Source organism: Neolamprologus multifasciatus, chromosome 17, assembly GCF_963576455.1.
Source record: "Neolamprologus multifasciatus chromosome 17, fNeoMul1.2, whole genome shotgun sequence".
Classification (NCBI taxonomy): Eukaryota; Metazoa; Chordata; class Actinopteri; order Cichliformes; family Cichlidae; genus Neolamprologus; species Neolamprologus multifasciatus.
Genome location: NC_140455.1, coordinates 20,939,651 through 20,966,993, shown reverse-complemented (window position 1 = coordinate 20,966,993; position 27,343 = coordinate 20,939,651). Strand labels below are relative to the sequence as shown.

The 27,343-nt window shown below is 42.8% G+C and overlaps 1 protein-coding gene and 1 long non-coding RNA gene across 11 annotated transcripts; one reads left to right on the top strand and one right to left on the bottom strand.

Moving 5' to 3' along the window:
- LOC146499325 (uncharacterized) lies at window positions 1–14,829 on the bottom strand. The gene is made up of 2 exons (XR_014870172.1): window positions 10,762–14,829; window positions 1–1,695 (listed from the first exon to the last, which is right to left on the bottom strand). It is a non-coding gene; the product is annotated as an uncharacterized LOC146499325 (long non-coding RNA).
- gata3 (GATA binding protein 3) lies at window positions 9,866–26,533 on the top strand. 10 transcript variants are annotated; one of them, XM_085137779.1, is made up of 7 exons: window positions 9,869–10,086; window positions 15,257–15,344; window positions 15,493–15,877; window positions 16,868–17,401; window positions 19,728–19,987; window positions 22,400–22,525; window positions 24,940–26,533. In XM_085137779.1, the coding sequence occupies exons 3-7, from the start codon at window positions 15,643–15,645 to the stop codon at window positions 25,228–25,230; spliced, it is 1,446 nt and encodes a 481-aa protein (XP_084993905.1). In that variant the 5' UTR covers window positions 9,869–10,086; window positions 15,257–15,344; window positions 15,493–15,642; the 3' UTR covers window positions 25,231–26,533. The 10 variants fall into 10 exon arrangements, with proteins under 10 accessions (XP_084993906.1, XP_084993905.1, XP_084993913.1 ...); XM_085137787.1 differs by lacking the exon at window positions 9,869–10,086 and having other exon boundaries at window positions 14,845–15,344; window positions 16,868–17,344; window positions 19,728–19,784; window positions 19,941–19,987; XM_085137783.1 differs by lacking the exon at window positions 9,869–10,086 and having other exon boundaries at window positions 14,845–15,344; window positions 19,728–19,784; window positions 19,941–19,987.
- Window positions 26,534–27,343: the final 810 nt, after the last annotated feature.

The window sequence follows — 27,343 nt, the reverse complement described above, 5'->3', positions numbered from 1 at the left end:
TTTAAAAAAAAACATGTTTGTGGGTTTTAGAGTCTAGTTTAGAGTCTTTTGTGGCTACAGAGTGAGTGCCCTTCCTTAACAGGTACCTGAGAGATTTCCGACACAGCCTCTGAGGCCATGGCCAGTATTACATATAATACATCAGGACCAAGACTTCCTGTTCTGTGCACTGCCTTAAAAATTCTAATAACAAGCAAACTTCTTGCTAGTCAACAGAAGATAGTTTCAAGCCTACATTTTTTACCAATGCATCAGTGACAAATCTTTTGCACTCAGCACTCACTGGTCAATCTGACTCAGATTCAAAACAGGAAAGAGGCTTCCACAGGTACCACAGATTCTGTCCATTTATTCACATCATGGCTGCTCTGTTTCTGGTTTCTGTATTTACATATTTAAGGCATATATCAAGTGTGTGTGTATTCTTGCTAAGTTTCAAAAGGTCAAAGAGAGCCGATCCCCTTCAAAGTTTCAACTCCTTAAAAGACACGTTTTCCTTACAGAATCTGTATTCTCACTTTTATTCTTCTTATCCCTGAAACAATATTCTGACCTTTCATCAGATGTGTTGACTGCGTCAGAAAGTGTTTAGCCTGAAAGCAGCTCTTCTATCTCCTCTGCCTGTGGATCTTCGCTCTCCTTTATCAATTCTTTTTTGAACATCAGCTTTTCAAAAGCTGTTAGGGGTGTGATGTGAAAAGAGGGCAGTTTGAATATTCTGAAAGGTTTTTTTTTTTTTAAGACAGGCCTAAAGCATCATCTGCAATTACACTACTCAAACGTGTTTGCATATTCAGTATATTGAAAAAATAGACCTGCTGGATGTGGCTTAATATAAGCAGCCTCATAGGCGACATGCAAACTCTTTAACAATGTGCTGGAGAGAGATACCTTATTAGCCTTTTTATCATTATTCCTCCTGATCAGTCTCCTCTACCAGATTGTTGTCCTTCACCTAACTTTCCTCTTTATCGTGTAGACACAGACCGAACACACTCTGCAGATGCCTGTGGCTCTCCGCTTAGAAAGAAAGTTGGTCGGTTGTGAAAATAAAATTGAGACCACTGATGCCAGGACTGACTGAGAGAGTGGGCTATGTTCTGACAGATGTGGTGTCATGTCAACCGAAAGGCAAAGATGTGTTGAATTAATGAGGCCAGGTGATGGAGAAAAGGAGCAGAGCTGGAGCCAACAACTCTTGCCTGCAGTTTACTGGAGACCTGGTGTGCTTATTTAAATAACTGCCTTGATCTCACTGATCACTAGGCTAAAGGCTACTTAATTAAAACTAACAAGCAGTGCATTAACACCCTGTCGGCACGCTGACACTGTCAACCTGGCTGTACGCAAGCAGCACCCCCGGGGAGAAGTGTGCACTATTCCAGATCCAGGTGAAGCAGACATTTGATTTAAAATGCCACAAAGTAAGATGGCAGGTTGGCTTTTTTTTTCTTTTTTTTTGCAACCTGATTGAAAGGAAAGGCATTTTTCACTGTCGGGGTGGGTTAGAAAAGAGCATATGTGTGTGTCTGCGATGTGTATGTGTGCAGAATAAAAGCGACATACCCACCGAGGAAGGCCAGCCTTGAGCTTTATAGACGGGTGCTTTGATCAGAAAGGCTGGCTCACCTTCATCTCCTCATGGACGTCGTCACTGGATGCTGATGATGCTGAGCGCCCGTTTCTCTGAGGAGGCTGAATGGAAGAAGGAAAAGGTTCAGGGAAAAGTGGAATAGGAGGCGTGTGTGTGTGTGTTACTTTTTGGGTTTCCCCCTTCTAATTTTTTTTCCTCAAAGAGAGAGAGATGTGCTGATACACAATTTTTTTGATAGTGAGAAACATTCCCTTTGATCTTTTTTAAATAACAAACACTTTTGAATGACAAAAATTGGGGTGTAAAATTTCACCATGATAAATATATGGTAATATGCTAGCTTCAGTTGTTACCTCAGCTATATTATTTTTCGGCCAACTTATACTTTCCCCCCAAAACCGCCTCATAAAATCATTTGGGCATTTTCCTCAATCTATGTATAATATGTTTAAGGTAAAAAAAATTAAAACTGTTGATGTAGATGTAGAAATTTAAAATTAAGACAGTAAAAAGATCACTTCCATCTTTTTAAAATTTTAATCTTATTGGTAAAGTTAGCAAAGTTCTTAAGTTTTTCTTTTCCTTTTCTTTAAAGTTGACTGGTAGGTCTACCCCTGCACTTTTTATTTCACTCTAACCACTGAAATTGAAAGTCACTGAAAGTCAGTTTATTCAGTGCTTCAAAAATAAGTACCCAAATAAGTGCCCCAGTGCGTTTCAAGTTGCAAGACCTCGTTCCCGGAGGCTTTTACCCATGTCCCTGTTATTTCCTCTAAAGTAACAAATGTCCCTGCATAATGAGCAAAACACTCCTGCGGAGCAAGCAATGAGTAGTCTGTCCGCTTCCGGTTAACGGTCCCCTCCGCTGTTTGTGAATGACTTTGTGACGACCTCTGAGGCAAACGCGCCCCACACCACCCAACCTTCTCTCTCGTTCGCAGGAAATGGAAATGGTTTAGGACTATCGGCGTTGCCCCGGCAACCATCTGAGTCCCCCATCTCGCGGTGGAGAAATGAGTTCTGAACAGGCTCGAGAGAGGCAGGGATTAAACATGATCCCGCGGACGGACTGTCAATCACAGCCCTCCAGCAGCCTTCCCGTGTTCACTCAAACGTCTACACTCACACATAAAAAAGGTGCATTTAAAAAAACAAAACAAAAAATATATACATATATTATTATTTATCGATAGCCACATGTTCATAAATAAAATGAACCTATAATGAATTCGGCCTGTGCTGTGTTCTTTTTTGTTGTAAGCTATTAAAAGCAAGAAACTCTTTTCTGTTTTAAAAAAAACAAATTCGTTATCCAGCAGCGGATTTAGTGGTGGTCGTTATATTCCAGTGCCAAGAGGCGATGGATTAATTTAATTAGCCTGGCGAAGATTAATGACGATGCATAGGCCTTTTGTAGATAAGGCTATACACTGTTAAAGAGGGTGTGTTATTTTCAAACACCACTGTGTGTCCAATTTGGGGAACTTTGGAGTGTGGCTGAAGGTAATCAGAAAAGGGGGAAAAAGTACAGCCCTAAAGATTTTATAGGCTTCAGCTGGGGTTTATCTTTGCAGGCTCAGATAAATCTGAGTGTATAATAGCTTCACACACATTGTATTATTTTAATTATTTATTTAGTCTTTGAAGCCATAAAGATGCTTATTTTGTGTGGGTGATTTCTATAAACCGTTGCAACACTGTAAACCAGTGAAGAATGGGGTACTGGAGATGTTTGCTGTGATTAAAGCACATTGTGACACCTTTCCAGGTATCTTTATAATTCCCTTTCGTGCTGCATTGTGAGTGCGCGTGGCGAAAATGCGTGGCACTACTATAAAAGCAGCTGTATTAAATGTGCGTGTTCTTCCTTTAACAGTACAGCAGGTATAATAGATCCTTACTGTTCCTGGCTCCTGCCCACTTAACACAAAAGTTTTGCTTTTCTTTCCATATTAATTTATTTGGCGTCTAGAGTGACAAATCATCTATTAACTCCCAATCAAAATAAAGAAATAAATTATATCTCCTGCACAAACGTGCTCATATTAATCGCATATATAATTCTGATGTGATTCTGAAGTTACCCGCATACGGAGGCAAAATGTCCAAGTGATTTCTGTCCCCATGCTTTAATAAAACTGTCAGAAAAAACAGGCTAACTGGTGTGCATGTAAAAAATAATACACTTTCTTTCTCAGAGCTCTATTCATTTGTTATGATGGCGTTACTGTCCTTTTTAGAAGTCTCAACACGTGGCTGCCATCTTGAAACGTCTTTGGGCACACATTTGGACAGTTGTTTTAAAGGATTTCCTAACCTCAGTGGCCACAGGGACATATAACTGCACGTATAGAATCACAAGTCAAATCTGATCATAAAAACCCTTAAAATGTTTACCGACTTTGCCCCAAAATAAAGTTTTAGTCACCACTAAAACAGGAAATAACACTAGAATAAACACATCTGCTCACGTCCTATTAATGCAATAATTTGTACTTTAATATTTCTAAAGTTTGACCAGATTAATTAGGTTTAATCTTTGTATTTATTTTAATACCTTATCACTTTCTTTACACATGTAAAAGTGAACAGTTCCTTGAACTTTTTCGATGTATCAGTAACTGATCAGATAAAGATCATTTCGAGAAAACACCTTCAAAAGTGTTTGTATTTCCTACTAAATCTCTCGATTAATAAATGTCTGATTTATTTGTTATTTTATTCCAGTCATGGTGACACAAACTACATTTACACACAGAGGCAAATAAAGAATGAATTCCCTGGAAATCCCTGCCTGCTCCTGGAGAAGTAGCTAATCACGTTACAGTAACGCATTATTGGTGCCAGGCTGGCAGGGAAGGCTGGGAGAGCGAGAGAGGGCGGGGAGAGTGAGACCCCGTGCAATTCGATATTTGCCTCTTTTGACAGTCATTTAAAGGGGATCTGGAGAACCCGATAGCCCGGGACTTACACCCCTCCAAAGGCTTTCGGGACACTTTAGCCCGACTCGGCTCGGCCCCGCAGCGCCAGTGAGTCGCCAGGCAGGGTGTAAACGTTAAATGTTAGCTATTTGTTCCGTGGATTGCGAGGAAAATCAAGCCAGTCTTTCATTCACCCCCCACCCCCCCTCTCTCACACACACAGACCCCCCCCCCCCCCATCTCCCCTACCATGCTTTCTTTCTTTTCCAGACTCCACAAACAGTCATTGACTAAAGAGGCTTAGAGAGACTCCTAATAATGCTTTAACGAATTAAAAGCAACGGAGAAGTTTAAGGAGGAAAAGAGAAGGGAGGAAGGGAAATGTTTAGTAATTGCTGAGACTGTACAGACAAAGAGTCCTGACGCAGTGGCACTGGAGGTTATCTGCCATCGTAGTGGTTCCTTATCAGCGGATAAATATTTGTATATCATGGCGAAACTGGAGGGGAAGGAGGAGGGTGGGGTGGGGGTCTGCAAAGCCCCCTTGTGATTGTTGCAGCCCAGGTAAGCTACATGGATATAATCACTGCATCCACCGCTGCATCCTCTGCAGTGGAGCAGAGCTGCTGCAGTGTGGGGGGTCGAGCCGCTCCAGAAAAGCCTCTTTTTTTCAATTATGGGGTTAAAAGAGTGAGAGAGTGTTTAATAAACGACTGCTCATTAAAGCGAGAGAGAGCGAGAGCGAGGGAGTGCATTCCCTTGCAGATAACGGGCAGGTCGCATTGTGCAGATCTCTCCTGGGAAGACTCCTGCACTGGATGTTTGCCCCCAACCCCACCCACAGCCTTGCATCTCATTAAGCTCATCTCCACATCTCTATCTGCAGTATATCTGGGGCGCACCATCAGCCTCCCATCAGCGCGGATGTGGCCCTTTTCTGCACAGACAAAAAGAGTAAGATTTCTCTTTCAGGGGAGGTGAATTAAATCGAGCTCTTTTTATTTATTTTATATTTGGAGAACCCTTTAATTAGCAACCAACGTGATCTCCTTGCTTTCTCCCACCCCCTTACCCCGTTTCATATGAAACCGTCACTGGACTACCAGTGGCCACCCAGTACAGGATTATGCACAGCCAGGAAAAGAGGAGGAGGAGGTGGTGGTAGGGGAGAGAGGGAGAGAGGGAGGGGGCTTGCCTGGATACCCAACCGCCTGCAAGTGTCCATCCTCGGTCTGTTTGACATGGCAGCGTCCCTGGGTATAAAAGCGATAAACATCTGGTGGCGCTGCCAGGACATTGGAAAATGAGGGATTGGGGAGAGGCGGTGAAAGAGGCGGCGAAAATACAAAATCATAATGAGAAGAAAGATGGGCAGAGAGGGAGAGAGAGAGAGAGAGAGGGGGGGGGGGGGCAGAGAGATGCTGATCAGCTAATTACAGCTGCAAATAAAATGCAAATTTATCCTGGCACAGTGAGCATGCCCAAGTTTAAACATAGCGCCATCCAAAAAATCCAGAGCTGAGCTGGCGCTGCGCCAGTGACGACTTCCAAACAAAGGCTGATTATCCAATAATAATAAATAATTATTATTACTATTAGTATTAACCTTATAAGGAGGTGCATCTTCGTTCGGTGTTACACCAGGGTACAGCCCCCATCCCTTTGAATAAAAGAATAATCGTTTCCCAACAACAGTGACACCACCATTCAGTCTACCAGTTACACACACTGTGTGTAAACCCCTCCCCCCCCCCCCCCCCCCCCCATATCTCATGTAGTGATTAATGATACATCGCCACCCAAAGATTAATCATGGGAAATTAAAAAATAAAAATAAAATAAAAGTGCTGGAGGTAACTGCAGCTGGATCAGGTGGGCTCGGGATGGCGGTGGAGGGTGGAGGAGGTGAAAGCGAATGAGCTCCATCGAATCTTTTTAGATGCAAATATTTTGTTATCTCTACTTTGCTGCACTGTGTGTTTTTTCCTTCTCCCGTGTTTATGATTAATTATCTCTTCTTGGTGAAAAATAAATCATGCGAAATTAGGATCTAGCTGACTCCACCGGCGTAAGCAGAGATGGCAGGTCGATGTTGTTAATTTCAGGTTGAAATTGACACACTAATTATAGTGCAGAGTGCTGCTGGAACACTAGCAGGCAAGATTATACCTCTGTGCTTCTATTTTTTCTTTCTTTTTCTCTCTTTTTTTTTATCAGATCCCCACCCCCCTTATATTTTACCAATTAAAAATCGTAAAGGCATTTCATTGCCCCGGGATAAAAAAAAAGACAGCCTCTCTCCTAACATGGCCATCACTTTCCCCCATCAGATTCATTGTGATGTATTAGATGCAATAAATTATCCCATGTAACAAAACATGGCGAGCTGAAAGGCTGATAATCTGCAGAGGGGAGATAAGGATTCATTATTCCAAATCATTATGAATCCAGCGTTGGCTGTGACTTCTTTCTTAATCAGCTTCTGTGATCCTGGATACGTGAAGGGAGCAGATAAGAGCAGAGTCGTTTATAATTCTCCCCACCTCGGCCTAATATTTTAAAATAAAATCGCAAGGAGAAGCCGCCGTAAAACACACACACACACACACACACACACACACACACACACACACACACACACACACACACACACACACGCACGCACGCACACACACACACACACACTGGCTTAACGTTTGGAGGGTGAACAGGACGAGAATAATAAAACACATTGAGGAAATAAATAAGTAAATAGATAATACGTGGCCCATACATTTTTGGCGCTGTTTTGTCTCAAATTAAGGTCATCTTATTCGACATTTACAGCGAAGAATCATGTAGGCAGAGAAAGAAAGAGAGCGAGAGAGAGAAAGAGGGAGAAGGGGGGTGGGAAAAAAGGAGGAGATATATACTGCACCGTTTATTTCACATTTGGAGTGGGAAGGGGCTAATAAAATTTAGGCTACACCGGGAGTCTATAAAAGCGGGTGACCGTAAATGATTTACTCCATTTATGCACTAACGGGGGCTGAAAAAGCGCCACAGTACATGAGAGGGGGGGGGGGGGGGGGGAATTCGCTACTGCTGCTGCAACCTCAATCTGCGAAATTAAGAAACTAAGAAAAGAGGGGTGATTTAATCCGGATGTAATGGTGAGATGATGACACCTCATCCAAACTGCTGTGTGTCAATAAATATCAGCTGGCTGTGAGACTAATAATAATAATAATAATAATAATAATAATAATAATAATAATAATAATAATAATAATAATAATAATAATAATAATAATAATAAAAGGCCGGTGTGCACAGACTCTTGCTTTTTATTATGACCAGTGTACCAATACAGTGAAGGGGGGTGGGGGGTGCTTAGCTGTTGTCAGCTGTCACGCGGGAGCTCGCGTCAAATTCTACATTAATCACGCGATTTCACGGCAGGAAAAAAAAAGAAGAAGAGCAGGAGGAAGAAGAAGAGAGGCGAGTGACTTTGGACTCGGGCTCCAGGCCGCATGCGCTCTCGTTAGAGGAAGTGCAAAACACTACACAGCCTCATACCTCTAATGTGACACTGTGGGGCCTGTACTAAACTCTAAACCCGTTTACAGTCTCTATTTAAAATTAATTAAGACTCGACCCCCCCCCCCCCCCCCCAAAAAAAAAAAAAAAAAAAAGCATTCCCCCTCTTTAAAAACAAAACTGCATTTCACATCCGCCGCCTAAAATTAAACGTTATTTCCCGCCTTTATTTAATTGTACCCAAAGTGAACAGGACCGAATTGATTCTGGTTATTTTCCTCGTAATTAATCTTTTTATTACACCTATAATGTGCTTTAATCGCGAGCGCGCATGAATGCCGCTTTAATCGTCGTTTCTCATCAGCGCGCTCATTTATCGCATCCGCATATTAACTTCATCTTTACATTGAAATCAAATAATTCCCCTGATCAAAAATAAAATGGAATATAATTTTAAAAACACTTTATTTACCTCAAAAGCAGATTAATAAATCATTACAATTTGACGCCGTCGTTATTCTGTAATTCTATTTAGACACTGGCTGGGATTCCATAAATGAAAAGCTCGGCTCGTCCCAGTGTGGAAGTAGGCTGCTGAATAATTCATTGATTTTTAAAAAAGACGCATTTGGCTGTAGTCGCGTTCGTAAGTTTATACAACGAGGTTTGCGCCAATTATCTTTAATTTATTACCTTAATTGAATTTCTCCCCCAAAGATAGATTTGGGTGTGATCAGTTTACATTCTCCTTCAAAGAGTCAATGCGCATCATGAGAGATAGCAAGCCTCCAGCATCCTCCCTCTCCTCTCCTCTCCTCTCCTCTCCTCTCCTCTCTTTTTCCTCAGTGCATTTCACAGAGAGAAGGATCGGATTTGCTTGGTGCTCCTTTCAATCAACCATGGTGTCAATAAGCAGGCTGGCCGGCCTCTATATGCTCAGTGTGTGTCTCTGTGTGTGTATTGGTGTGAAGCTTTTGCTGTTTGTAGCCCCGATCACATTTTCAGATTTATTGCCTACATATGTATATTTTTCTCTCCTTCTTCTGAAATGTTTTTCTGTAATTGCTGAGGAGTTTGTGAATCTTTTGAAAAAAATTTTGGGGTGTTGATTAGACACCGAGCAGCTATGGCTTCATCTGTCCTTTGTGGCAGGGGAGAGAAAGGGGCTCCTCTCCTAACACAAAGGGACGTGCAACGTGTTTCTGCCACTGTGAGGGCTTGTGTTCTGCGGTGAAATATCTGCAGAGCACAAGCCCTCACAGTGACAGAAACTGTACAGGCACCACATAAAAGCCTATATAGATAATAGCCAGTTACAGTTACACAATATACAGTTGTGCATTGCTCAATCAGAAAAAAATCACGTGCAAATGCCCACAATCGCCTTTTTCTTACATATAATATAATATAATTTTACTTTCATTCGGCTTGTGTGCCAATATTGGGCGTCTCCTGAATTAACATGATCACCTGGATACAACAAAATGGGGTTAAATACAAAAATAGTATTTTTAAAAAATAAGAAATCTCATTTTAAATTGCATCAAAATCATAATAAAAGACTGTCTATTATAGATCACTTCTATTTTAACCCTACAATAGATTCCCATTGGTTTCTACTGTCGTTCTATTCTCATAACTTGCTGTGCTTTCAGACCCGGAAGAGCTGGCGTGTTCTGTACAGTAAGTACGGTAAAGAGGCCGCCTTTGGTTGGCCCGTGTGCTCGTGCAGCCTGCCCGGTACAGCCTATGTGCGCGCGTGTTTCCTCCTCGCGTTGAGTTGTGACGCTGTGACTCCGGGACCGAGGGCGCGCGCGCACCACCACCGCCGCCGCCACCACTACTCCTAGCGCTGTGCTGAGAGTGTGTGTGTGAGTGTTTGTGTGTGTGTGTCTGCGTGTGTGTTTTTCCCCTCCCCGTCCACAGCTCCTCGCCCTCTCGTTCTTTTTTCCTCTGCCTCTCTCTAAATGCCATCGGCGCCTCCATCTCTATGTCACTCTTCCTTCACGTCTGCGGAAAAAAAAGCCTCCACCCGTCCAGCGTCCACTGCAGGTCAGTAAATATTTAGATTTGCTCTGAAGCCGCCGCATCCTAAATGCCCCATCCAATGAGCTGCCGCTTCCCTCGGTGGCTTTGTAGCCTGTCTGTGAGCTCACTGACGGTCTGAGAATGATGGGAAACTTTTGTGAATGTGCTTTTTTTGGGTGCTAGATTAAATGACTATAAACGAAAATTATGAGTAAAGCGGTAACATTTTTTATTTCTTTATTTTTTGACTGGACTTCAGTGAAGCCGGAGATGAAGCTACCCGTTACACCTTCATCTCCCCCCCTCAACATCGCTCTGTGTGCGCTTGGTGGAATTAAAAAAAAGAAAAAAAAAGGGGGGGGGGTAGTGTTGACAATACTGGCTACAACATCCATAACGAGCGCCATTGTTGCGTTTAATGCTAACTGCTTTCTCTATCCTTTTATTTATTAGTAGCGCAAGCGAAATTTGCTTTGGTTGGCCGGGCTGATAATTAAGCTAGTATTTATTTTTCTTTGGCTCGCCTGAGTCAACGGATTGATATGTAAAAAGGCTAAACGACAGCCGGTTTCACTTCTTAGATTATTTAACCCACACCTAAAATAGCACAGATGAGTGTTTTTAGCGACCCATTACCTCTCGCATTACCTGGTGGTGCAGGCGAGAATCCCATACAAGCCGTGAAATTGATCTGATTACCTTTGCCGGCGGGTCATAAGAAGGAGCTGGGCTTGCTGAGGCTGCTTTGCACCCCCACACGCACACACACCCAGCCCGTTATTAGTTTCCTCCATCTCGTCTTTGGTCCTTGTGTCTCGAGATGGCGGTGTGTTTGTGTGAGTGCGAGAGAGGGAGAGAGCCGCTGTTTAGAATGAATAGGAAGCTAAATCAGGGGCATCACACGCGCACAGTCACTGGCCAAAAAGCTCCAACGGTTATTTGCACACGGGGAGCAGAACACGAGAGAAACCCTCGGACACCTTGATGTTTTTTTTCTTCCCATCATTTATTCGCTTCTTTAAAAAGAGGATAGGATTTGATAGGATAAAAAAGGATAAAAGGATAAAAAAATACGGTGTTATTATTAAAATAATATAAACTCGGATTAAAAACGTAGAAGAAGAAGCAGCGGACCGCTCGAGCGGATAGCACTTTCACTCCAATTTCCCGTCACAATCGAAATTTCGTTATTGCATGAGGTGTCAGAGAGGCTGCTAGCACTCCGAGCTCCACTTTAAACTCATTTAAATCACAAAGATTAATAACATAAATAAAATTTAAAAAAATCAGCCAAACAATTTAGTGCCTGAATGATGAATGACTTCTGTTTGGAGATGCACAAGACAAGAGGTGAAAAGACCCTGCACCTCAAATGAAAGATTACATCAGTGCGTCTGGCGAGACGTGATATAAAGATAAGAATCACAACTCAGTCAATTGGCAGGCCCCTTTTTTTTCTTTGCTCTGTTTTTTTCTTCTTCGTTGGGAAGAATGACACAAAATCTGATGTGCTAGTTTTTCTTTTCTTTTTCTTTTTAAATACACTCGAAGAAAATGTGATCAATCCTTCAGCTCTTGCTCATTTAAATCGTTCTAGGAAAGTCAGTTCTGTTTTTAAGTTTCACGCGCCCAACAAGCAGAATTTTACGCCCTAGTTTTGTTCTAAGAACCAGACTTGGTTCCCATGCTGACAGAAAAGCAGCCCCATTTTTTTCTTGAAAAGACTAGAAAGGTGACAAATGACTCTCTGAGTAAGAAACAAATAGGTTACCTGCGGTAATATACGGGTTTCAAAATGTATAAATGAGCGCTTAACCAGTAAAAAATATCACAATTTACAGCATGACTATAGCCCGTAGCATTTTTAATCACTGGCTGGGCATCTCTCTTTTTTTTTTCCACAGAAGCTCTTTGGATTATGTTCTTATGTCGTGTGTTTTCTTGCGCCAAAGTGCTTTTTGATTAAAAAAAATATTTTAAAAAAATTTATATTTCACAAAAATTAAGTCTAATTCTGGCTGGGTATCTTAGATCTGTGCGTGCCAGAATAAATAAAGATACGTGACACATTACGACCCCAGATAAAAGGCCGTAAATGCGCACACACGCATGCGCACAGGCGATTTCTTTTCAATATTGTTTTAAAATAGCGCCTCTTGCTTCTTCTTGGCTCTAAATGTACCTCACATGAGCTGCTACTCATATCATTTGAATTTCTTTTCCTTTTCAAAAAAGTATTGATATTACTGTAGTGGTAGCAGTGGGCGAACACTCACTGGTGGTGGCATAACTGTTACACCATCTAATGTATTATTATAGTATGATTTTTATCTCGCTGACCTTTGATTAATCAGCTGGCGGAAGGAAACTTTTATTTATGAGGGAAAACAATGATTGTAATTTTGTGAACACGGGACGCTGAGGAACAAAGTAAACACACACACACTCACAGACACAAGCATTAGACGTTATCTAAAACATTTGATCCCCCTAACACACACACACACAAGCACACACACAGGCAATGGAATAATCCGTTCTTGTGTTAACTGCAGTGAAGAGAACAAAAAAAAAAGTGGCTCGATTTTAATCAAAGCTGGCTAACATAATCTCGCAGAAATTATCTAAGCCATCAAGAAAAGGACTGGACCCTCGCCCGCGTTTATGAATAAACCTTTAACAAATCTTTACGCACAGCATCGGTACTAGTTGTAGGCAATTAACTACAAAAATAGACTAATGTGGGCTCGTTTTAGCCCCTCTTGCTTTTTCGTCCACACACGCACACACACACACACACACACACACACACACACACACACACACACACACACACACACACACAGAAAAAAGAGCCAAAGCCACCATTTCTCCCTTCGTGACGACAGTTTAGGATTATTATTTTTTTTTTTTTTAAGAAAAGGAGAGGCAGTCTTATATCCCGCGCTGAATAAGCCCCGGCGTTATTGACACCGAGGCTTGGGGACTCAAGTGATGGGATGGCTTCCATGTCCCATTCTCTAAGCTTCGATGCATCCAGTCAAGAAACAAAAACACATAATCGGGATTTTAGGCCACATTTTACCGTCGTGTGTTGCCTTCGAACACCTATAACGGCTACTTTGTGGATAACGCTCCGCGATACTTTTTTTTCGAGAGGATAATTACACGAGTCGGCTGACAGCCTGACAATGGCAGCTACAGCAGTTTGCGTCCAAGTTCAGTTTCGGGCTTTGCTTGTGTGAGAAACGCTCGCTCTCGCTCTCCCTGTCCCCAGGTAGGGCTATCCTGGAGAGAGGGAAAAATAGCACGCTTTGCCAAGTCCTCCTCTGCCCGTGCTCCCAAGCGCTCGGTTAAGAGCAAGTTTAATAATTTCATACGGGATTGAATGAATGAGCCATCACCTGTGCGCATGCAACTGAGGACTCACCTGCTAAATAATCTGTCTGATGGCGTCTTCATTGATCACCTTAATGCTTTTATTTATTTATTTGGTACCAACCCCCACTCTAAGGAAGTGACCCCCACCTGATATTACACCCACAGCAAATTCATGCCAATACCTACGTGGTGCGAGGGCGTGCGCGCTCCCGCAGCCGCCGCGAGAGGATTCATTTCCTGACTGTTTACACCGCGGTGACGTCACTTCCAGTGGCTGCCCCCAACACACACACACACACACACACACTGCTACTATTACACACCGCCAGTCTGACAGTATACGCAGATCAAGCCGGGATTTAGACATAAAAAACCTCCCCCCTCCCACACACACACCTGCCCACGGGGAGGGATAGAGAGGGACTGTTTCTCAGGTGGAAGACGTAGGGCATCATGGCCGTGTCACGGCAAACACATCCTTTTAAATTCCAGTTTGTTTATTTAAAAAGAAAAACTGGCCAAAGCGAGGCGGGCTACGGTCACTGGCAGTGCGAGTTATCAATGCGCGTTATTCACTGCTGTGAATAAATCTTGACATCGCTGTTGCTCGTCTGTCTGAGCTGCAGTGAACAGGTTGCAGCTACCGCACAGATACCGAATGAGTTAAGTAACAGCCAGTAATAGCTTACATTATAACAATTTTTTTTTTAACTTTTCATTTTTTTTAAACTGGAGGCTCAGTCACCCAGGCGTCCCTGTCCGTGCCGGCTTCACGGTGAGGAAATCGGCTCAGTTTGGATCTGCCATTAGAATAATGTGGCTGTCACCGCGAGAGGACGCACTGTCACAATTTTAAGAGCATAAATGTCCCGCAACATGCCGTTGGCCCAGAGCAACAGGCTCTGCAGCAGCTTCTGCTCTTCTCTTCTCGCAAACTGTAGCAGGAAAAAGCGCAGACTTTAGTGGCTGTTGTAATAAAAGTTTTTTTTTTCTTAGAAAAGGAGTTTAAAACTTTTATTTTTGGTTATCATTTTTATACTTGTCAACTTTAATGACGCTGAAGGTGAATTTATAAGTTTTCCTTTTAAGTTTATAAACGTAGGTATCATATTTTATAGATTAATTCAAAATAAAATAACTTCCTACAACGAGTTTTGCACACCTAGCACGCTTGCATGCATAAGACAGCTGTTAAGTGTATAAGGCCTTACTAAAGTACAATTTTCATATTTAAAATAAATATACCTCTTTTGATGAGTTCAGAGAAAAAACAAACAAACAAACATTAAAAAAGGTAATACATTCTTGCAGCTCTTCTATATCTTCCTTGGCCTAATGTTGTATTCAATTAGAGCAGGCCCCTCCCCTTAACTGATGACACTGGCAGACCCTCCTTAAGTTGCGTCGCGCCACAGCTGTCTGCAAGCATTGAGCTGCCTGGCGCCATCCTGAAAGAATGCCTTCACTGTAAAAAAAAAAAAAAAAGAGAGAGAGAGAGAGAGAGAAAAGGAAAAAAAGAAGGGGGACTGGAAGGAGCAAGAGAGAGAGAGAGCGAGAGAGAGGTAGGGCAAGGGTGAGTAAGCAAGAGACTCACAGACCTAGAGGGAAAGAGAGAGAGAGAGGAGCGGAGTTAATGGAGAGGGCTTCAACTGCGCACAAACAGAGATTTGATCAGTGAGTTTAACTTGCTGGTGCTGGTCAGTGCGCAGTGAAGCCATCCACTGCAAACAAGCCCTGCCTGCGCCCCGTGCGAGCCTCCGCTACTTGTTGAGCTGAAACACTGACTTTTTTTTCTCGCTGTTTGTTTGCTAAGAGGAAGAAGTTCAGGAGCTCTGCGTGGGACCGGATTCCATTTTGGACGTATTTCTGTGACAGCACCTCAGTTGCATTTGTAATGTTGGGTATGTTCCCTGTTTAATTTCTGTGTCTTTGTTTAAAAAAAATCGCGTATGAATTTGCTTAAGCGTGAGCGTCCTGCCAAGTTTTAGAAGCGTTGCATGTAAACAAATGTGAGAACGTAAGACAATAAATTCTCCCCTCTGTCTCCAGGTGATCGGAAGCAAGCGCGGAACCTGTGGATTTAACAAACACGCGGATTTGGGACAGTTTATTTCTTATCTTTTGACTTGTACCAGTTTGCTTCAGCGTGCATGAACATTTACTAAAGCAACGAAAAAATATATCTAAAGAAATCAAGCGATGGAAGTAAGTGCGGACCAGCCACGATGGATAAGCCATCATCCCGCGGTGATGAACGAACAGCATCCTGGCTCACATCACCCGGGCCTCGGCCACTCATACATGGACCCTTCGCAGTATCCCCTCGCTGAAGATGTGGATGTACTCTTTAATATCGATGGACAGGGGAACCACGTCTCTCCATACTATGGAAACTCTGTCCGAGCCGTCCAGAGGTACCCTCCTCCTCCACACAGTAAGTAAACGGCCTGTTAAGGCCTTTTATTTAATCATTTGCTCCCTTTATTTGTTTGGATGCCCGTGCGTAATTGCAGGCAGGCTCCATTACAGCTCGGAATTATTTTCTCACTGTGACCCAGACAAAAGAACAAAGGAAAAAAAGAAAAAAAAGAAACGAGTTTCGATTTTAGCCCGGGTTGATTCGACTTATAAAACTCAAGTGTTGTGAAACCACGGCGTGAATATGTGTAGTTTACGCGTATGGTTTCTGAGTATGGCTCGTACTGAAGTCAATTCCCGTTTAAAGTTCACAAACATGAGCTGACTCATATGTTGAAGTTTTTTTTTCCTTTTTTAAAAGCTTGTGCCCAATTTGTTTTCTGGATCGATCGACTGTTTAGTTACGGATTTAAACAAATAGACGCGTTGGCACAGAAACCAGAGATACACCTGGAACACTTTGGTATTTATGTTTTTTTTTGTTTTGTTTTTTGGCTTCTGCTCTCACACTCCAACTGTCTATTTTCTAATGTGCCAGTCACTGACGCGTAGTCATTTATGAAGTTTCCTATGATGTAGGCTTTAACTTCCTCAACACTCAAGTTACTTTTGAATTACATGCATTCATATGTTGCATTTAGGCCCGCTCAATAGGAAGGTTAAAGGGTAAATTTACGCACGTGCGTGGCCACATGAAACTCTCAGATTTCTACACACTAGAGGGGTTCAAATAATTTCTACGTGTAAACAAACTGTCAGGATTTTTTTAATGTAGAACTGGATGTTGGTCACAGTGAATGATTGCTTCAGTGTGTGGAATAATTTTAAAAATAATAAAAAAGAAATAAAGAAATGTCATCTGATTTGTTTGCTTAATTTGTGTGTAAAGCTTAAATCCTGCTTTTTCAGGCCTGAAGCCCGACAACTCTAAATGACAATGTGTATTTGTTTTTGCTGAGTGAAGTCAGGTTGTGATCTTTTCTGTTGTTTTTCTGTGCTGCCTTAGGTAGCCAGGTGTGCCGTCCCTCATTACTGCACGGCTCTCTGCCCTGGCTGGAGGGGAGCAAAGGAATCCCCCCGCACCACAGCACTTCTCCCTGGAACCTGAGCCCCTTTCCCAAGAACCTGCACCACGGCTCCCCGGCCAGCCTGTCCGTCTACCCCCCAGCCTCATCCTCCTCCTCCCTGTCTACCGGTCACTCCAGTCCACACCTCTTCACGTTTCCCCCGACCCCTCCCAAAGACGTATCCCCGGATCCGGGCATATCTACCCCCGGCTCCAGCAGCTCCGGGCGGCAGGAGGATAAAGAGTGCATAAAGTACCAAGTGACCCTGGCCGAGAGTATGAAACTGGAGTCAGCTCACAGCCGGAGCGTGGCATCAATCGGAGCAGGGTCATCCTCTGCCCACCACCCCATCGCCACATACCCACCCTATGTCCCTGAATACGGCCCAGGCCTCTTCCCACCAAGTAGCCTGATAGGTGGGTCATCTTCTAGTTATGGTTCCAAAACAAGACCAAAAACAAGGTCCACTTCAGGTAGGCGTGCGCTTTATTACATTCCCTTTTGATCTAACAGCATTCCCCAGAATTGCAGCCTTTAATGATCAGCCGTGTTTAATCTCACATAGATTTCTAAAATAAATGCCCATAATCAGCACGTTCATCCCTCACATGGAGGTTTAAGGCCGCAGGAGTCAGTTTAACCCAAACAGCCGCAAAAATACCTCACAGATTTCCCTTAATGGTCTGATTTAAAAAGAAATATAATAATATGAAATATAATAATAACACCAATAAAACAAATAAAAAAAAGACGTTATATTTATTTAAAAAAAAATGGGGGTAAAAATTAACACCATTGACAACTGAAATAAAAAAAAAATGAATTTAACGTTTTTTATATTGAGGTAAAAAGGAAAAAATCATGACGCAAATGATTTCCGAGTTGAACCATAAATAAGGTCATTTTTTCATCTTCCTCTGCACTAACAGAGAGTGGGAGAGAGACAGAGGGGAAGCCAACTCTCTGGGCTGTGTCGCCCCGTTTATATGTTTAAGATAATCCCATTATTGTCGGACCAGTGCACGCCACAGTTGCATTGTTTACCCAGCGGTAGAGCACCGGATACTGCTCGTTCATTCACAGGGAAAAAGCGGCTGAACCGTCGCCGTGGCAGAGTGCATGAACCACCGAGGGGAGGGAAAAAAGAAGACAGACAGACAGAGAGGAGGGAGATATTTACAAATTGTGAAGAGGGTGGGTAATTATTTTAAAGGTTATTTCAGCGCCGCTGAAAACCAGTTTTCTGTAATGAGATTAATATCAGCGTCTTTGATGGGGAGTATAGAAAACAGAGGATTAGTTGATGCATATCATCGGGATTATTCAGCACTATACACTGGGCCATTAATGCAAATAAAGATGTGAATTCCGGGATCATGTGAGATAATGTGCAGTTAAAGATATTTGGCGATCTGAAGAGTTTCATTTGGATGTTTTAATCGGGTCTTCAGTGCAGCGTGCTTCATGTAAACTCAGCGCAGCGCTGAAAGCTTTTCTCCCGGAGCACCAAGCACAATGTGCAAAACGCTGCATTGCAGAGGCCTGCTTTTCTTAAGTCACATGCATTGGATCAGTTCCTGTTTGATTTCTGCAACATATTCTCAAGCCAAAAAAAAAAAAAAAGAAAAAAAAAAGAGAGAGAGAAATAGCAACACACACTTTCCCAGGTGCTTGCATGTCTATCACATCTAAACGACGCGGCACGACCCGGACCGACGCATCTCTTTTAGTCTTTGTGAAGAAGTCGAGCTGTGTGTGTGTGTGCGTGTGTGTTTGCAGCTCGAAAAAAAGGGGAAGTGTGGCTGCATGCCTGAGAATGCAAAAGGCTCTCGGCGTTGCACAAAAGCCCTGTGTGAGTGAGTCTCTGCTTTCAAATAATCTGACTATGTGTGCAGCGAGCTCCCTTGTTTCAGTTTCAGGCCCCCCGTATACCATAATCCAACTGTTAGTGCGCGTCTCACCTGTCGGTGTCACTAGAGAAGTGCCAGTCAAACCTGCCCCCCCCCCCATTTCAAAATAAAAGATTATTATTATTATTATTATTATTATTATTATTATTATTATTATTATTATTATTATTATTATATAAATTTTCAATAAAGGGAAATTTAATGACTCGGACGAAGGCGGATTTGATTAGATTTATTTAAAAAATTTGTCACGCTCCAAAGTGGATTTTGCTCAGTCTGAAAATCCTGCTCAGAGACTCGAAGTGTGAAAAGTTTTGTGGTTTACTGAAATAATTTATGCTTTATGGACCTTAACACAACTGCTGTATTCGACACCAACACTAACCACATGTGTTTAATGTGTGCGTGCGTGGTGTGTGTGTGTGTGTGTGTGTGACAAATAAATCTACTGCAAGCCTTTCTACTTTCTAGTTATTGTTATCAATATCATTATTGTTAATTACTGGTACTAGTTTGTCTAGTTATTATTATTATTATTATTATTATTATTATTATTAGTCGATGTCATTATTAATCGTTCTGTGCTTTACAGAATACTTTATATATATATATATACACACATATATATATATATATATATATATATATATATATATATATATATATATATATACATATATATATATATATATATATATATATATATATATATATATATATATATATATGCACTTTTCTCTAACCTCTTTTTATTCTCAGCATTGATTGCATGAACCAGTTATTACTGGTTATTTTAAGGACCAACTGACCTGGACACTCTCTCCATCTTCTGTGTGTGTGTGTGTGTGTCTGTGTGTGTCCGTGTCCGTGTGCGCGTTGGCTCTTGCAGAAGGTAGAGAGTGTGTGAACTGCGGGGCCACGTCGACTCCGCTGTGGAGGCGGGACGGTACGGGTCACTATCTGTGTAACGCCTGCGGACTCTATCACAAGATGAACGGGCAGAATCGCCCTCTCATCAAACCCAAGCGACGGCTGGTACGTCTCCACCATGTTTCTCTGTTGATGACATTTCCGTCTCTCTCTCTGTTTTTCCCCTATCCAGGAAGAAGTAGGCCTATTAGCTGCAGGAAATTGACTCGACAAGTGCAGGTCTCTGCTTTCAGATATTACCACAGAAAAAAAGTGCAGTTTTTTTTTAATGCAATGACAGTGCTACTTTTTATTTGCTAAAATTGTCATTGATTCACACAGTAGGCCCCATGTATATCATAGAACGCTACCTGTGGCCATCAAAGCTTTACAGCTATTGTACGACATCTGGACTATTTCCACTTGTAGTACCCTATTTACGTCCTGCACAGTGTTATTTAACTTTTAAATATTTAATTTAAAATTGCACTGCGAGCGCCTTAGTTTTCATTTTTTTAAGAGAGATTACATTTTCTATCTTTCATATTTAATTGAGCAAATAAAACAACCCCCCGGGATAAAACAAACAAACAAAAAAAACAACCCCAAAACAAAACACCCCCCACTCTGATTCTAATTAAAGGAACTGAGCATGGCTGCAGTTGTGCACTCTTTACAGCATCCATTTTTTTATTTCATCTTGTAGGTGAGCCTATATTGTAGCTATAAGCAGACCTTTTTGCTTTCCAAGTGCAGCTATTTTTACAGTTATTTTGGGGAAAGCCCCTCTCATCAGAGCTTACATCTCTTATGAGCTTCACAGGAGTTCCCCACTTTGAAAAAAAAAAAAAATCTTTCGAGGCAAAAATGGCCGTCCAGACCTCTTCTGCTCTGGACTTTTTCTCTGCACCACTTTGCCTCTATAATATGAAAACCCGACTACTCAGGAAAGAGCTGCCGGATATCTGAGCAGCGCAGATAAGTCGCTTTCAACAACACAAGCCCCGCTTCCCCAGTCAAAACATAAAGGCTGAGGCAGCCCGAGCCAGGCCAGACAGAGAGCCACGACGAGAAATTGTTTAGCGTTGTAATCACCGCTTACATACACGAGGATGCTCAGGTATGGGTAACAACCAGGCCAGTTTTACCTTGAACCTCTTTCTCGCGGAGGTGAAAAGGGTCAGGAAAAAACTGTACAGGCCAGAAAGTGAAAATTAGCACGAAGATAAGATCTGCGAGCCGAGTCATTTCTCTATGAAATCACCACATCGAGTAAATACCAATCCTGTTGACCTTTCATTGCTGATGTTTAAAGTGTTGGCTGCGAAGAAAAAAACAAAATGTTGGAAAAATAACAAAACCGGTTAAACTATGATGATAGGTTAAGTGAATAAAAATAGAGATTATTTCATAAGGTGTGTTCCTCCACTGTGATTGGGTATTCACAGCGATCAGCAGCAGGGGTTATTGGGCCACCACGTGTGTATAATTGGAAATTCCTCCCTGAGATAATGTAGTCCTTTACGTTAGCGTGTCCTCTGCGGTCACCTGTCTATTGATTGTTTTTAGAGATTATAACATCAATGTCAAGCCACTGCAGCAAACTGGCCTGTGAGGCAGGCAGCTGAAATCCATCGGAAGACATGACTTTCACTGTGGCAGGATGGAGCGAGGGTTTTACTCTGCTAGTAGCCTGCAGCGAAGCCAAAAATACCCACTTCTTTCTTTCTTTCTTTCTTTCTTTCTTTCTTTCTTTCTTTCTTTCTTTCTTTCTTTCTTTCTTTCTTTTTCCAAACTGTGTGCTTTTAACTGGCGTGCAATTATTGCCATGTGGTTCATTTCACCGCATCATGTATTCATATTTTGTGCGCATATTGGAAGAATCCAAAGCATACATTCCAGACGAGGCCTTTTACGTTTAATAGATGCCAAATCTTTACGTTTCATCTCCTTCCTTTTCCTTTCCATTGTCTGACGTCACGTGTTGGCTTTTTTTTTAAGGAGGGGGTTAATTTAATCACATTTAATAGCTCTCCCATTTCAAGGCCCTGCTTTTATGTGTTCTGTAAATATTTATTCTCCAGGAGGTATGAGCTCTACGTGGCTATTTTTAGCCCCGGGTGAAAGCAACCCTGTTTTCTTTTTTTAAATTTATTTCTTTCCTCATTGAAAAAAAAATTCAGCTTGCACTAAATGCAAAAGAAAATGCACTGGGTAGAGATATACAATGTATATATTGTCAAAATAAAAGCTTCTTGAATGTTTCAAGCAGCTTTGCGCAATGCTGGAGTGAAAAATTAAAGACTGTATTTAAGCAGGTATAATAGAAAATGCATGTGTTGTTTCTTTGTTAAATCAATCGAGGATACCATGGATACAGGGCTGCTGAATTTACACCAATTTATCCCGATGACTTAAAATTCCACAGATATCCTTGCAAATCCCTCTTAATGAGTGCCACATGGCTATTTCGCGTAAGCAAAGTTAACTAGTGTGTGTATTTTTTTAAGCCATATTTAAGTGTTAAAACGAGCCCTGAATGATGGTATTAAAGCTGTTAGAATAAACCTCAGTGATGATTGGGTCATTGAGTGGTCATGTGATGTTTTTTCTTTCCCCTTTCCCTTTTTTTGGCCTGTCTGCGTCGTGCAGTCGGCAGCCAGGCGGGCAGGGACGTCGTGCGCAAACTGTCAGACGACAACGACGACGCTGTGGCGGAGAAATGCCAACGGGGACCCGGTGTGCAACGCCTGCGGCCTGTACTTTAAACTGCACAATGTGAGTAATAAACCTTCACTGGATATCTCTCATAACTATCGAGGCTTGCCTCCAATATTTATTCGTCCAGCTCCCATCTATGTCCCCCTTCTCCTCAGATCTGCCTTCTGTATTTCTCTCCCATCACGTCCTGCTGGGCACCTTCCCCTCTCTCCCTTTGAATATTTTATCTGACTTGTCCCTGCAGAGAATTTCCGGGGCACGGCGATAACAAATACTGTAGAATTAATACGATTTATTGGCAGTAAGTGCGAATCTAAAATGTATAAGACCTAAGTGAACTAAGCCCGCAGCCGCCTTGCTTTTGAATAATAAAGAAGGGGCTTAATTAAAATTCGATTAATTTTTTTAGACCGTTTTTTTCCCCCTTCTTCTTCTTCTTCTATTTCTAGCCTTTTGGTTCCATGCGCGCCAGGGACTCTGAGTCCCCCCTCTGACCACCAATCCGTCCGATTCGTTTTGGGTTGGTTAGTGCCTCGCCACATCATTTCACATGCTCAATCTGAAAACCCCAGGGACCCGTTTATCTCTCCCTCCCTCTCCTCTCCTGTGCACAAAGCTGTCACTTTTAATCAAACTGCCATTGTGGCTGAAACTAATAATAATAATAAGCAGGATAACTGCTCTGAGGCCACATGTAGGTAATTTTCCTCCCCCTTGTACAGACAACAGATAGAGGTTGCCTATACCCCTGCGCATAAGGGGAAGAGTATCCTGCTCTGCTGGCCAGCTTGTCACGCAAGCGCTCTCTGTTAAATCATTTTCCCATGTTACTTTTGGCACATATTGAGGCGGTGCAGAAGCAGATTCAGACCAAGGTTAAAAGGAGAGTAGAATAATATTTCCCCGTTACATATTAGCATCTGAACTGACCCCGACCTTGGCGTAATTATGAAATTAGTTTATTTTGGTAAATCCAGACTTCTGTTGGGGTTTGCTCCCTTTGAAACAAATTCCACATTCTTCATGGAGAATTTAGTGGAGTCCCTGCTGGCCTGCATGGGCTCCTAATGTGTGTAAGTGTGAGCGTACAAAACACCTGATGGTAGCAGTCTGTTGTCCCGTAAGCTCAGATAAGAAGCTTGTGAAAACAGAAAAGTTGCCACAAACACAAGGTTGTGTTAACACCCAAAACATAGACGGCCTTCTCTGAGTAATCAGGGGTTTTCTCACTGTGCCTGTAAGGTGTCTTTCTCATCTTTATATTTCTGAGAGGTGTACAGTCCTCACACTTCTGTACGGACGCTGAGGTTTCAGGTGGTTAGCTGCTGGTTTTTGGAGGGAGGATGTGAGAGCTTGCACTGTGCATTCTGTGGGTGCCATTGACTCAAATGCTTTTGTTTGATATGCTCGGGTGTTGGTGGCCAAGCACACGCTGGAGGCCCAAGAATTGTTTCGCGAGACGGTAGACATCTCAGCATCAAAGAGCGGAGGCTAGACTGGCTTTCGGTGGGTGTAGCATGCCCTAGAACTGGAATCAGGGCACGCAAGGCAGAGAAGGTCACCCAGTATGGAGTCAAAGCTTAGCGAGTGAAACCCACATCACTGGGGGGAAAACAGATCTGTGCCCTCCACTAATCATCGAGGCCGCTGTTTAAAGAGTCAGCGAAAAATGCCAATGTCTCAGACAGCTCGAGAAATCCCTGTTCCCGTTTCCCCGGGAAGAACCACTGAGAAAGATCAGGAAGCCAGTCGGCCTCATCCACCTCCCTCATAATCCTGCCCACAGTCGGAATTCCATCATCCAGCTCTCATTCCTCGCTAAAACCTATGCTGGAATATGGCAGCTGGGGCCATTTTGGCCAAGAGTCGGCCACGCGGTCGAGAAGGAGGAGGGTGGAGAGAAGGACTTGGCCGATGCTGACAGTCGTCATGGCCATGTGTCTCTGTGGTTGACCGGCTGCACATTAGCTGCCAGACTCTTCTCCGTCTGTGTTCTGCACACGCTCTCTCCATCTTCCCTGCACCCCCCTCCTCCCCTTCATCTGTCCTTTTTCTCTCTTTTCTCTTCCTGGCATAGCTACAGCCTTAGATACAGTCCAGCTTATAGGAATCAACATTCATATCCGACCCAACACACACACACACACACACGCACATTCTCACAGTATAGATAAACAATCTTGTGTTTCGGGATGGGACAGCCTGATTCGCCTCATAATGGGGCTCCATTACATATCATTATGTCTGTCCAAAACCCCAAAATCTGCCTCTAAGAGAACTAAAAAGCTCTTTGTGCACCACATTTTTCTTATTTACTCTGAAACTCTGTTACACCCCTCACTTACGGTTTGTTTTGCTTTAATATAAATCTCATACTGGAATCTTAAATTTTAAGATTCGTATCTCATGTGAAATGTTCACGAGGACCAAATACTCATCTGCCATCTTTTTCTTTCTCCTTTCGAGAGCAGATCAACCGACCTCTGACCATGAAGAAGGAAGGCATCCAGACCAGGAACAGGAAGATGTCCAGCAAGTCAAAGAAGAGCAAAAAGGCCCAAGATAACATGGACGACTTCTCCAAGAGCCTGATGGACAAGACCAGCTCATTCAGCCCGGCCGCCCTGTCCCGCCACATGTCATCCTTCCCCCCCTTTTCGCACTCCGGCCACATGCTGACCACCCCCACACCCATGCACCCCTCCTCGAGCCTCCCCTTCACCCCGCACCACCCTTCCAGTATGGTCACAGCCATGGGTTAGAGCTCCCCGCGGTGCACCACTCCTGAATCCTCAGCCTCGCCACCACCGCACCTTTCGGTACCTCTGCTGACCTGCTTCCATATCCTAAACGACAAACTGCTTCTCGGTCTGATCTAAGCTCCCCAGTCTCACCGCCGAGCCACGGCGTGTGAGTGCGACAGGCTTTAGGCTCCTGTTCTCCTCAGTTGTATCTTATTTTTTATAAAAATCGAAGTGTACCTCTGCGATGTGAATCCTTTGCAGACTTGACTTGACTGTGGCGCACCGACCTCCAGGGGGACGTTTTTTTGTTTTCCCTCCTCCCCGAGCTGCCACCACCACATTGAGGCTGTCCTCCCAGCTGATCCACACGACAAGAAGCTCCATTTGTGTACAAAAAGCCATTTTTCCACACTTGACATCACAAAAAACTGACATTAAAATAACTTTTGTGACGCCCTCTTCCTCAATGTCCAAACCCGACTCTCTTCACCTTGCACCTGTGTAACAGGAACCCCCCCCCACCACCACCACCACCCCCTTCCCGCTCCCTTGCTTCCTCTCCTTCTTCTCCTCCTTCTTCTGCTGAAGATGAGGAGAGACAGACGTTGAATATATTTGTACAAATTGTATGAAATACAGTACATTTAATGAAGACTTTTTAATTAAGTAAGAAAAAAAGGAAACATGCCCCTGGGCAGCTAACAACAAGAAGGGTACGAGTCGCAGCAGGTGGAGAGACTTGCCACCGGAGGAGTGAGGAGAGGCTGCCTCTGAGTCCCGGAGGAAAGAAAAAAAAGGGAGGAGGAGGTGAGGGAAAGACTTTTGAGAAAGGGCAGGCCTCGGTTTTTGCCTGCATGAATTGTGTTGCATTAAGTTTGCAGAGAGTCAGCGGCTCCGGCTGCAGGCATCTCTCTTCTTCTTCTTCTTTTTTTTTTTTTTGGATGTGCTATAGGTCTCGGGCAATTGGTTTGTGTTGAAGCGCGCACGTACAAGCACACACATACACGCACACACTTACACGCACGCACACACTCGCACACACTCGCACACACTCGATCACCTGAAAGACTTTCTTCCTGCCCACAGATTATATGCATTGTGAAAAAAGTTCCTGTATTTGTTATTTGTATGTATAAATCAGAGTACCAAAAATACGAAAGAAACAAAGATGTAGAATTATTTCTTTATGTTATGCAGACTGAATGGTTGTAAAAAATTTAATAATAATCACTAGTGTAAAATATGACTGCTTTTTTTGTTTCGTAATTTTTTTTTTCCTCTTTGAAAATAATAAACTAGTTTAATCTCTGTTGACATGTTAGCTGTGGTTGAGAGCTGTCTTTTCTGTCTGTCTCTGTGCTGTGTGATCTTTGACACATGCTCACACACCCCCACCCACTCACCTACCCACCACAACCACATCTAGTAACGCCCACCTTTTTTTTTTTTTTTTTACCCAGCATTCACAGGAACAGCTCTTAGGTCAGTTGAGCACAAACAGGAAGTGAAGGAATAAACAGCAGCAATGGAGGAACAAATCAAATGGCAGGGTCAGACAGGCCACTATGTGTGGGGCACCGTGGGCTCAAGTGGCTTTTGTGTCATCCGACAAATACATAAATACATCGCGACCGACATGCAACAAAAAAACATCTGTCGTACACTGAGCGAGAAGGACCCAACAGGAAGAAGCATCGTTTCAGGCATTTTTCTTGCATCCTAATAATGACTAATAATTAAGTCAGATAACAAACACAGGCTGATATTAATTTAAGATGAGAAATACTGTATATTACAATCATATACATATAACAATACCACATAATAATATATATAAAATTGCCACATGGCTGTGTGCAACACCCTTTAAAGAAAAAAAGTTAATGAACACTTCTAAACATTGAGTTAACCTCACTGAATGTATCACCTCTAGTAGTGAGAAATGATTAAAGCGTTAAGCAGGAGTGGAAAAGAGGAACTACTGTGTGTGTTTGTTTCAACCTCTGAACCGCAGAGTGGATAAAGTTCCCTTCATCTTTAATATCATTTTGCCCGTCAGTTTATTAAGTGATCAGTTTTGCTTGTGACATTTCCACAGCTCGCGCTCAAAGTAGAGTTTTAGGGCTGTTAG